Source organism: Aotus nancymaae, unplaced genomic scaffold (genome assembly GCF_030222135.1).
Source record: "Aotus nancymaae isolate 86718 unplaced genomic scaffold, 86718_ANA_hifiasm-v0.15.2.pri h1tg000011l, whole genome shotgun sequence".
NCBI lineage: Eukaryota > Metazoa > Chordata > Mammalia > Primates > Aotidae > Aotus > Aotus nancymaae.
In genome coordinates, this window is record NW_026988422.1 from 53,216,600 (window position 1) to 53,229,429 (window position 12,830).

At 40.1% G+C, this 12,830-nt stretch overlaps 1 protein-coding gene across 2 annotated transcripts in view; it reads left to right on the forward strand.

The window, feature by feature from the left end:
• Nucleotides 1-12,830, forward strand: part of SLC39A9 (solute carrier family 39 member 9) — a 58,429-nt gene that overhangs the window by 293 nt on the left and 45,306 nt on the right. Inside the window, exon 1 of one of the 2 annotated variants that reach the window (XM_012438126.2) lies at nt 2-792. The exons of the other annotated variant lie outside the window; for it this stretch is intronic. Coding sequence (XP_012293549.1) covers nt 697-792 — 96 coding nt within the window. The 5' untranslated portion in view covers nt 2-696. Of the gene's footprint in view, nt 1; nt 793-12,830 lie in introns of those variants that run through there. 2 annotated transcript variants of the gene reach the window in all.

Here is a 12,830-nt window from a genome sequence, read left to right on the forward strand (position 1 = left end):
ATCCGGAAGTGGATGGAAAGAAGAGGTGCCACTTGGCGGCCATGGCAGCCGTAGTATCGGCGACTCCGGGTCAAGGCCCGGCCGAGTGGAGTACCATGGGCAGCACCGGGTATAGGGCAGAGACAACTTTGTGTCAACTTTGCTGCTGAACCCCTAGGACCCGTCGTTAGAGACGTGCAGGACTCCTTTCCTCATCCCAGGCTCGGAGGAGAGTTTGCTGGGACTGGTGGGCTGGTTTCCTGCCCTGGGGGGCGGATCACCTGCGGGGCCGCCTCTTGGAGACTGGGGCTTCTAAGGAACGAACAGGTTCGCTTGGGTTACTTACCCGCTGCCGGCTAAGACGTTGTGCCAGCCTCATTCCGACAATCGAAAAAATTGATCATTCGCACATTTTCCCCATTGACTTTTCCCATCTCTGTTAACCCACGAGAATCTGTGACTGGCATCTGAGAACCCAGAGCCTGGGACCTTAGATTGCTGTAAGCTTTCTCTGGTGCTAATATTAGCAAAAAGGATCTGTTTCCAGGTACTTTCAAGAGGAAGGTGCCTCGTGAACACATCAGCTGGTGGGAAGGCCTAAAGAACTGGAAAGCCCACTCTCTTTGCACCACCACACGTGTTTAAAGAACCTAAGCACCTTTTAAAGCCACTGGAAATTTGTTGTCAAGTGGTGGTGGGTGAATAAAGGAGGGCAGAATGGATGATTTCATCTCCATTAGCCTGCTGTCTCTGGCTATGTTGGTGGGATGTTACGTTGCTGGCATCATTCCCTTGGCTGTTAATTTCTCAGAGGTAAGAAACTATCAATTTTCTGTCAGCTGTCAGGATGGCTGTGAGGTAGAAGTTGTAGTTGCAAAGGGAAGCTGCTTCCCTCGATAAATCTCAAAGCTAAAGGTCTCATTAAGGAAGACTATATTTTAAAAAACAAACCTCATATTCAGCAGTGGAATTCTTAACCTGGGGTAGATAGATATTCCACTGAAGATCCTGGAGTATTCTGAATCCCCTGGAATTGCTTAAAAATTTTGAGATTCTGTGCATTTTCCTGGAGAGAGGCACCATAACACTTCTTTTGATTCTCAGAGGTTTTATGGAATCAAGGTTCCATATTGTTATCAAGAAAATAAATGGAGTGTCTCATGCCTGTAATCCTAGCACTTTGGGAGGCTGAGGTGGAAGGCTCATTTGGGCCCAGGAGTTCTAGACCAGCCTGGGCAACATGGCGAGACCCTGTCCCTCCAAAAATTTAAAACTATCCACGTGGTGGTGTGCTTCTGTTGTTCCAACTACTAGGGAGGCTGAGGCAGTAGGATCGCTTGAGCCCAGGTGGCCGAAGCTGCAGTGAGCCGTGTTTGGGCCACTGCACTCCATCCTGGATTCCTGGATGGCAGAGTGAGATCCTGTCTCCAAAAAAAAAGAAAAGAAAAGAAATGGAGAATATTATTTGTCCATATGAATTGAAGTCAGTATGATAACTTCTTCTTGAGAAAGTCAAACATACCTTTCTGAGGAAAGCTGTTTTGTTTTGTTTTTTGGATGCTTGTACTAGAATGAATGGAAGAAAAATTAGATTGTTCTTAACTCATGGTTCCTTTTAAATGTGAGCGTTGGAATTGATATTCTGAAGTTGTTTCAAATCTATTTGCTTAGCAATTAATTTTTGGTTAATGTGTTTTAACATTTTGGTTAATTTGATTGGCATTCCTTGAACAAATGTTAAGCGAGGGTCCCAGGAAGAGGGGTAGATGAACACTATTTTTTTTTTTTCTTTTTTCTTTTTTTTTTTTAAAGAGAAAGAGAGAGAGAGAATAGGAAGGAGGAAAAAGGAAGAGAAAGAGAGAGAGAGAATGGGGAGGAGGGAGAAGGAAAAGAAAGAGGGAGAGAGAATGGGAGTATTGCTTTCTTGCCCAGGCTAGAATGCAATTTAGTAATGGGTATTGAAAACCTCTTTTATACTGATAATTATACTTAATGATGTAGTCAGGAAGGAATAAGGGAAGAAGATAACAAACAAACAGCCAACCAATATTTAATTTAAACCTATGAAATGCTATGCGATTACTGAGGAGTGATTTACTTCCAATTATATAGTCACCTTTGGAATAGGTGTGAGGTGGTAATGTATGTTTTGTGTGTTTGAAGTGGAGAGTTCTATAAATGTTTATTAAGTTTACTTGTTCCGGGTCTGAGTTCAAGTTCTGAATATCCTTGTTAATTTTCTATCTCGTTGATCTATAGAATCGTTAGCTCTTCTTGCTGCATTGATCCTTTTGCCATTATGTAATGTCATTCCTCGCCTCTTTTGATCTTTGTTGCTTTAAAGTCTACTTTATCAGAGGCGAGAATTGCATCTCCTGCTTTTTGTTTATTAGTTTATTTTTACTCTCTGTTTGATTGGTAAATCTTCCTCCTTCTCTCTGAGTCTTTGTGTATTGTTGCATGTAAGATGGGCCTGGATGCAGCATACCGATGGGTTTTGGCTTTTTATCCAATTAAAATATATATAAGTTTAATACCGGCGTTTGATGCTAGCTAGCTGTTTTGCCCATTAGTTGATGTAAATTTTTTATTGTGTTAAAGTTCTTTGCTTTTTGATATATTTTTGGAAAGGCTGATATTGGTTGTTCCTTTATATGTATAGTGCTTCTTTCAGAAGCTCTTGTAAAGCAGGCCTGGTGGTGGTGAACTCTCTAAGTACTTGTTTGTTCGCAAAAGATTTAATTTTTCCTTCGCTCATAAAGCTTAGTTTGGCTGGATAGGAAATTCTGGGTTGAAAGTTCTTTTCTTTAAGGATGTTAAATATTGGTCCCCACTCTTTTCTGGCTTGTAGGGTTTCTGCTGAGAGATCTGCTGTAAGTCTGATAGGTTTCCCTTTATGGGTAACCTGACCTTTCTCTCTGGCTGCCCTTAGTATTTTCTCCTTCATTTCAACCCTAATAAATCTGGCGATTATGTGCCTTGGGGTTGGTCTTCTTGAAGAATATCTTTGTGGTGTTCTCTGTATTACCTGGAGTTGAGTATTACCCTGCCTTGCCAGGTTGGGAAAATTTTCCTGAATGATATCCTGAAGAGTATTTTCCAACTTGGATTCATTCTCTTCATCACATTCAGGTACACCTATCAAACGTAAATTAGGTCTTTTCACATAGTCCCATATTTCCTGGAGACTTTGCTCATTCCTTTTCATCCTTTTTTCTGCATTCTTGTCTTCTCGTTTCATTTCACTGAGCTGGTCCTCGACTTCTGATATCCTTCCTTCTGCTTGATCAATTCGACTGTTTAAACTTGTGCATGCTTCGCGAAGTTCTCGTGTTGTGTTTTTCAGCTCCATCAATTCACTTATATTCTTCTCTAAATTGTCCATTCTCGTTAACATTTCGTCAAACCTTTTTTCAAGGTTCTTAGTTTCTTTGCATTGGGTTAGAACAAGTTCTTTTAATTCACAGAAGTTTCTTATCACCCACGTTTTGAAACCTGCTTCTGTTATTGGAACACACGTGTAGTCTATTAAGCCTTGTTCCGTTACTGATGAGGAATTGCAATCCCCTGTAGAGGGAGAGGCATTCTGATTTTGAGTATTCTCTACCTTTTTACGCTGGTTTCTTCCCTTCATTATATATTTGTCCGTCTGTCGTCTTTATAATTACCGACTTTCTAACTGGGTCTCTGACGTCCAACTTGTTGATTCCCTGCGCCGAAATCTGAGCAATCCACTGAGCCGGCCAAAACAGCGAGCGGTGTTAAGACTGATGGTGCTTTTCTGCCCGGGAATCTCCGGACTCCGCACCAAGAACTGGTGTGCTAAGGCACCAGCAAAACCGCCACGCCGGCCACAAGAGTCGCCCTGGCGACCCGTGGAGCTCCTCCACTGGGAATCTCCTGGTCCATGAGCAACTAATATTCGTCTGAAAGTGTGGCGTCCTCTCGTTCTTTGCGCTTTCACTGGGAGGTACGTGCCCGAGCTGCTAATCATCAGCCATCTTGGATCTCTCTCCGATGAACACTATTCAGTGAACATTCCAATAGGTCCTTTAGGTAGGCATAAAGAATTCACGAAGTGCACAGTGTTCAAAGATTTAGGGGGAAAAACTACTACATTCAGAGAGAACAAGATTTCATGAGTTTGTCCTAGAGTTCAGCAGTAAAATAGGCCCTAGTTTCAATGCTGTTCCTGAAAGTACTTTCGAAGGAAAGAGGAGAGTAGAATGGCCTGAAGTAGAAAGGAAAGGTATAAGTGAAATATTAAGTATACCTTGAATAAAGCTGAGGAAGAAGAGACATTACAGGTGAAAATAGCCTGTGGGTGGGAAAGAAGGTGGGACAAGGTGTTGTCAATCTGAGGAAAAGTAAAGCCCATAGCCAGATGGAATGGAGGCTTAAATTGTTGCTGCTCTTTTTCTGTTTCCTTTTTTGTCTCTACCCCTCAGCATCTAATGACAACATTTTTTAAAAGTAAATACATTACCTAACTTCACTTAAAAAACTCAAGCTGGGTGCGGTGGGGCACACCTGTAGTCCTAGCTACTCAGGAGGATAAGGTGGGAGGATTGTGTGAGCCCAGGAGTTGGCCTGGGCAATACTGAGACTCTGTCTTTGAAAAAAAAAGAAAGAAAGAAAGAAAAAGAAAGAAAGATCAATGAGGTACAGACTGGATAGGTTCATGAAGTTTATCAGAATCAGGGGAGAGATATTTTTTCAATCCAGCTTTTCTGACTCAGACCAATTCTTGGTATACGTGGTAGCCTGTGTACCAAATCCAGCCCACAGGCTGACTGTTAAGTTAGCAGACAATTTATTATTGTTCTTTACCAGTATTTCCTCAAGGCAACAGTTGGGTTGGGCTGAGTAGCAGCTGATAGTCACAGTCCTCCTTGCCCTTGAAGCCTATTTCATTCATTCAGGTTACCTGCCTGCCCAGTAGTTTGTGAACCTGCTGTGTTTCCTTTGACATAACCATATTTTCTTATAACAGTATTAGAATTGAATTGACATTAGTAAGGCTGACATGTGTGAGATTTGGGTTGGTTTGTGTATTTTTTAACTTACTGAAGTAACATTATGAATAATTATAATTCTGATAAGCAACCAGTAAAACTTTTTATTTCTATAAAATGCTTATAACTTTACCAATTTCAGTATTTTTTCAAACTTCCTTGAATGATTATTGCAATATGCAGATGTATACTATTTGCTTTTTCACTGGAAGGAAATGTTTACAGGAGTTGTGTTATTATCTGGGACATTAATAAGGATAATTAGTATGTCTTGTCATTTCTGGCTTTCTTAAATTGACGGTCAAGTGGGCTTTTCCAGCTGTAGGTCTTAAAATGCTATAAATCAGCATTCATAATATCTGTTTATTATTAGAGCAGACACAATGCATTTTAAGCTGTTAGAATAAAAATGGAAGTTGTATATAACTTAAAGACATTTTAGAATTCAACTAGGATTTCTATCCCCTGGGAACTAAACATTTTTTCTAGGCAAATTATGCCATTATTATGGATCAATGTTATACTGAAACTAGTGAGATGGTAAATTTGTCAAAATAAATTTCATTCATGGGGGACTGGAAAGCAAAATTTCTTTCCTTACAAAATAATTCCCCAAATTCCTACACTGGATAAACAACTTGCCTCTTTAAGGAAGTCTGGCTCTTTTTAGAGATAAGTGTTAATATTTTACAGTTCACTTTTATTTACATCAGGGGTGTTCAGTCTTTTGGCTTCCCTGGGCCACATTGGAAGAAGAATTATCTCGAGCCACATATGAAATACACTAACACTAAGATAGCTGATGAGCTAAAAAAAAATAATAATAATAATTGCAAGAAAACCCTCATAATGTTTTAAGAAAGTTTATGAATTTTTGTTAGGCTTCATTCAAAGCTCTCCTGAGTTGCATGCGGCCCAGGAGCCACGGGTTGGACAAGCTTGATTTACATGAAAAGAAATGCCTTTTATTCATGTTTTTAATTTTGCTGCTGCTGCTTTCTCATTCAATACTTTTTCTTCAGAATTTCTCAGAGCAGGAATAAAAGTCAGATGATCAATTATGGAAAGATTAGTATTCAAAAACGAGTTAAAATCAAGTAGTCTGAAATTGCGGTAGTGTGAAGTCTAACTGCCAGATGTGACCACCAAGAGGTTTATGTGACATTGATTTCTCTCAGTTTGTCCTCACCCCAAAACTACCTTTCTTGATACTTTTGTGACCTTCTTCCTTGCCCTTTGACCTGGCAACTGTACCTTCATGCCTTAAAAATTTGTAAAACAAGGGAAAAAAAGTCTGACTCTCAAATGCAATTATAAGTAACTGAAAATCAGGATGCTGATTTTTTCAGCCTACGGGAAAGAGAAACACTTTTAACTTTTAAAGGAAGCCAAAGCATGCTTTACACAAATGAAGTCCTGTTTGGTAAGGGAGTGAGACACACTAGTTTATAGTTAGCACTGTCTTATGTTTTTTAGATTCAATTGCTAATGAGTGGTTTTCTTTGGCTCTAAATAATAATATTACATAAGTAGATTGAGAGTCCATATTACCTAGTATAAACTCAGTGTGCTCCAGTTGATAAATGGAGCTATGATAGAAAAACCAGATGGCCAAAGTGGGATTTCAGATTGATTGTCGAAGGGTTGTTACTCACCTGAGTATGTCTCCTCTTTGTCACAGAGCTGGTAACAGAAAGCAAGCTGTTTTTGCCTCAGAGCTCTACAGCAGTATTCCTCAACCTGTCTAGTAAAGGATCAGGTTTTTTGTTTATTTGTTTTTTGTGTTTTTTTTTGAGGTGGAGTTTTGCTCTTGTTGCCCGGGCTGGAGTGCACTGGCACGATCTCAGCTCAGGGCAACTTCCGCCTCCTAGATTCAAGCGATTCTCCTGCCTCAACCTCCCGAGTAGCTTGGATTACAGGCATGTGCCACCACACCTGGCTAATTTTGTATTTTTAGTAGAGACAGGGTTTCACCACATTGGTCAGGCTGGTCTCGATCTTCCGACCTCAGGTGATCCGCCCACCTTGGCCTCCCAAAGTGCTGGGATTACAGGCGTGACCCACTGCATCCAGCCTAGTTTTTGTTTTTAATTTTTATTTCAATCCATACCGATACACTTATAAAAATGAAATCGTAGGAAAATGAAGTGGAAAAAAAAAAATCTATAGAAAATACAAGCCCAAATGTATTGTTATTAGATTCAACAGAAAAAAAATTACTACTATAATTGTAATAATCATGTTGTTATAAAAATTTCTGAAGACTCTTAGTTTCCATACTTTTCTTATTGCAAACCAGTTTGGGTTATAATGCCACATTTTTCATGTATTAAAACAGCAAAGCTGGGTGTAGTAGCACACACTAGTAGTCCCACCTACTCCAAATGCCAATGAGGGAGGATCACTTGAGCCCAGGAGTTCAGGGTTGTGGTGAGCTATAAGTGTACCTGTGGATAGCCACTGGCAACATAGCGAGACCAGCTCCCTAAAATAACCAGTGACATAAATTCCATAAGTTGGCAGGTGAAAGAAGTGCTATTCTTAGGATTTTTTTTTTTTTTTTTTTTTTGAGACAGAGTCTCACTCTGTCACCAGGCTGGAGTGCAGTAGTGTGATCTCGGCTCAATGCAACCTCCATCTCCTGGGTTCAAGCGATTGTCCTGCCTCAACCTCCTGAGTAGCTGGGACTTCAGTTGTGTGCCACCATGCCCAGCAAATTTTTGTATTTTTGATAGAGACAGGGTTTCACCATGTTGGCCAGGGTGGTCTTGAACTCCTGACCTCTCAAGTGATCCGCCCGCCTTGGCCTCCCAAAGTGCTGGGATTACAGGTGTGAGCCACCACGCCTGGCATCTTAGGATGATTTTAAAGTTTCATATGATTAATAATGCACTGATTTCAAAAGGGACTGTCTGAGACAGTATTATTCAAAATCAGTGTCACTACTTGAACAAGCTATTAAAATCCAAGTCTCTTCTGTTAAATGAACTTCTGGGATTGTTGTGAGGTTAAAATAATATAAACATAGGTTTAACACTATGTCTAGAACATAATAAAAACTTTGAAAAATGTTGAGGCAGATTCTCAGTACTGATGAGAAAACTTTTTTTAAAGATTTTCATTTTTATAACTTTGTTCTAATTTATAATTTTTGAACCTTTTATTTAGAAACAGACTTAATAATGGGAAAGCCCCTCCCCCTCACCCCCTTCCCAGTCATTGAAACCTCACGGCAATTTGTTTGGAATCCAAAGGTCTTGTTTTGGGGTTTGCATTACTATTCACCATTAACATTCTATTTGGAGAGGCCAAGGCTTTTCCTCTATCGTCACTGCTTTATAGTATTTTTCTTAGTATTTAACTTTCTTTTCTTGATTATACTTACTCTCATTTTAAGCTTTGTTTTGTTTTTTCATGTTTTTAAAGTTTTGTGTCTGTTTTAGTCCATTCTCACATTGCTAATAGAGACATACCTGAGACTGAGTAATTTACAAAGGAAAGAGGTTTAATTAACTCACAGTTCAGCATGGCCGGGGACACCAAAGGAAGCTTACAATCTTGGCAGAAGCGGAGGCAAACACATCCTTCTTCATGGGGCGGCAGGATGGAGAAGTGCTGAGCAAAAGGGGGAAAACCCCTTATAAAGCCATAAGATCTTGTGAGAACTCACTATCATGAGAACAGCATGAGGGTAACGACCCCCCATGATTAAATTACCTCCCTTGTGTTCCTCCCATGACTCATGGAGATTATGGGAACTACAAGATGATATTTGGGTGGGGACACAACCAAACCATATCAGTGTCTGATTATAATAAATGACCCATTCATAATAAGTATCTTTAGGGGTTTGAGTTCCCCTCAAATCAAAGGTTTATTGTGTCTGAAGAACAAATTTGTTCAGTATGCTTCTGTCTCTGCAATAGGTTCTCTTTGAAGTAGGTTTAACAAAGTTACATTTCTAAGAACTTTTATATTGTCTGGTATATTGCTCTTATTCTCTTATGGTGATACAAGAGATTTTATACCTGTTTGAAATTTCATTTGAAAATTCGAAGATTTCAGCCGGGCATGGTGGCTCATGCCTGTAACTCTAGTGCTTTAGAAGGCTGAAGCTGGAAGATTGCAGGAGTTTAAGACCAATCTGGGCAACAGAGTGAGACCCTGTCTCAAATGAATGAATGTAAATTACAAGATTTTAAACTTTGCAATCTCAGTAAATTTATCCATATCTGGAAAGAAATAATCAGCTTGTCTTTTCTCAGATTGAACTACAGATTATTGTCTCATAAGGATCTTTGATAAAACTAAGTTTGGATCAAATAAAATCTGGATACAATCTGATTCAATATTATTTTCCTGAAAAACTTTGTTTTCTCCATGATACTATATTGATAAATGTAATTAAGACTTATCTGCATAATAATATAATAATGTTTTTTGAGCTTTATGTACCAAGCACTGATGTGCACTGTCTTCTTAATCCTCAGGACGAGACTACGAGATACTGTTAAACCTCACTTTACAAATGAGCAAACTCAGCCTAGAAGTCACAGACTGTGGTAGAAGTGGGATTTGGAACTAAGTCATTTAGATTCCCATTGCCAAATCACTTGACTACTAAATGTTGCCTTTCCTATAAACACTGTAAAGAAGGAATGAAAATAGGATCTATCTAAATTGGTGCCTTTAGTTCCCCAAATTAGGAACATCTTTCATACCTTCAACGGTATATCTCATGCTTTCTGCCTAGTCAGTGTAGCAGAACTTGGAGCTCCAGAGGTAAACAATCTCCAAATACCATTGAAACCTATAAGAAATATGTTAATATAAATACAAAGAAATAAAAAAAAGAAATATGTTAATATATCTTAGATGCCCTTTAAGCTAACATCTGCCAATTTGGAATTTGAAGTAGTTCCCATTGTGAACTATCCAAGATTAATTTCACACTTGACATCTTCACAGTTTTGTCAGTCCTAAATTGTGCTGCTCAAGAAGTGACATCCTTTTCAAGAGAAGATGACCTGAAATGGATTCAGAATGTTTCAGTATATGACAATTTTAACCTCTTGTCTAATTAAAGAATTTAGCGATGAGACTTTTGTTGAATGATAAAATCCCCTTCAGCTCAGTCTGGAATTCCAGGTAACAGTAGTACTGGCTGGGCACAGTGGCTCATGCCTGTAATCTCAGCTACTCGGGAGGCTCAGGCAGGAGAGTTGTTTGAACCCTGGAGGTGGAGATCACAGTGAGCTGAGATTGCACTGTGGCACTCCAGCTTGGGCAACAGAGCGAGACTCCGTTTCAAAAAAAAAACAAAAAGTAGTAATACCAAGTATGAGTTCTGGTATTTCTTAAAACCTATAAAGTAATTATGGAAATCTTAATCCTCCTTGAATACTAATATTCATTTTTAACTTTATTGAAATAAAATGGAAATAAGTATTAGTTGGACTGGAAATTCTTATATGGAAATTCATTTTTAAATGAAAAGGTCATGAGGGTAACTAATAGATAATTACATCAAACTATCTATTGCAAACCCTGTATTTATCTGAGGTTAATTTTCTTTCTTTCTTTTTTTCCTGAGACGAAGTTTTGCTCTTATTGCCCAGGCTGGAGTGCAATGGCATGATCCTGGCTCACTGCAACCTCCTTCTCTCAGGTTCAAACAATTCTCCTGCCTCAGCCTCCCAAGTAGCTGGCACCTGCTACCACGCCCAGCTAATTTTTGTATTTTTAGTAGAGATAGAGTTTCACCATGTTGGCCAGTCTGGTCTGGAACTCCTCACCTCAGGTGATACACCCACCTTAGCCTCCCAAAGTACTGGGATTGCAGATATGAGTCATCGTGCCCAGCCTGAGGTTAATTTTCTATTAACCAAAACATTGTACCCTAGCTCCTACACCTTGCCGTGTGCTCCTTTCATTAATTCTTTATGCATTTGACAAAGACAAACTGGGGAAAGAAGACAGATGCTAAAAGCCAAAAACTGAACAATTTAGCATAGTGCTTAAGATTATATATTCTGGAGCTAGACTTGTAGTTTATGGCTCTGCCATTTACTGGCTTTGTGAACCTGGGCAAATTGAACTTTTTGTGTCCCTGTTTCCTTGTATTTAGGTAGAGATAATAGAAGTACCTACCTCATAGGATTGTTATGAGGATGAAATGAGCTAATATATGTAAAGTGACTGTAATAGGACATGCCTGGCATAATAAATACTTAATAAATGTTACTTACCATAATGATGATGAAGGAGAAGAATTTTGGTAGCACCTCCCTGTGTAGAACTTGGCCATCCGGAAGCCACATTAATCTAAAGGACCAGAAAAGTCTCTTATTAGCCAAATAGCCTGGAAAGCAAGCATTTTGTTTGCTGTTTACTGTTCTTGGTTCTCATTTGGCTCCTGTGTATTGTTTTTATGTAATTCTGGTAGGCTAGTGAGCCAGTTATCAATTTATTGCCTCTCAGCTTTAAATTCACTCTTCATTGACTACTCTGCAAAAAACGCTTCTGGGCCCCATAAGTATTTTTCCTCTACCAACTGGCACAATGTTATGCTTTGTCTGCAAGGCGTACTGGAGAGAAATTGTAAGTGGAAGTGGTTTCCCTTCTTGGTTCTGGCACGCTTGTCCAGCACTGATTCCTGTAGCACAGGCAGCCACCCCGGTGTCCCAATTCCTGTAGGTCACCCAGCTTCTTCAGCACAGCTTCCTCCAGCACATGTGGCTGTGGCTTTTCCAGCCTCGGGCCAGGGTTCCCTCACACCCAGCTCCTGCACCACCAATGGCTTCTCCAGCCCCAGGCTCCTGCTGCACACACAGCTGCTCACACATCCAGTAGTCAGTACTTCCCCCGGCACTCCCCTTGGGCAGTTTTATAGACTTGCCAGTGAGTCACTTTTCCATGTACAGCTTTCCCCAAAACCTACAGTACAGATTTTCAGCAAGTTCCACCAGCATGACGCTATAGAAGCTTCTCTGCCATTCACTGAGCCCCAGCCATCCCCTTTTCAACAGGGTTTGGATCTCAGCCTTTGTGGGCCCCTTCTTTGAGCAGTCTTATCTCAGTTCTAGAATAGTAGCTGCACCATATACCTGCTATTATATTCTTAGGGTTCTCTCTTAGGAGCCAATTCCTCATAATTTCATAATTCTAGTCTCCTTTTATACTTTTATAAGTATTCTTTTTTTTTTTTTTTTTTTTTTTTAATGGAGCCTCACTCTGTCACCTAGGCTGGAGTGCAGTGGGACGATCTTGGCTTACCACAACCTCTGTCTCTTGGGTTCAGGCGATTCTCCTACTTCAGCCTCCCAAGTAGCAGGGATTGTGGGTGCCTGCCACCACACCCGGCTAATTTTTGTATTTTTAGTAGAGATGGGGTTTTGCCATGTTGGCTGGGCTGTTCTCAAACTCCTGACCTCAGGTAATCCACCCACCTTGGCCTCCCAAAGTGATGGGATTACAGGCATGAGCCACCTCGCCTGGCCCCCTTTTGTAGGTATTCTTTATGTCAAACTTTGTCTCTTCAAATTACTTTATGCTTTCTCTTTCATGAATGGACCTGACTGATACAGGTAGGCAATGGATCATAAAATCAAATGAGGCTGAACAGAGAATTAAGCCTGGAGTGAGATAAGACAGACCCATTGTCATGATATATGGCAGCTGACCTTCAGTGTCAGTGCCTGGGAGTTATTAGGGAAAAGTGAGAACTGGGGGCAACTAAAGAGCACTTACCATTTGACGACACCAAATTTTCCTGTTTTTCCAAAGCTAGAAATCTGGATTTCTATATTAAGTCTCCTGACACTCTGGCTACTTACT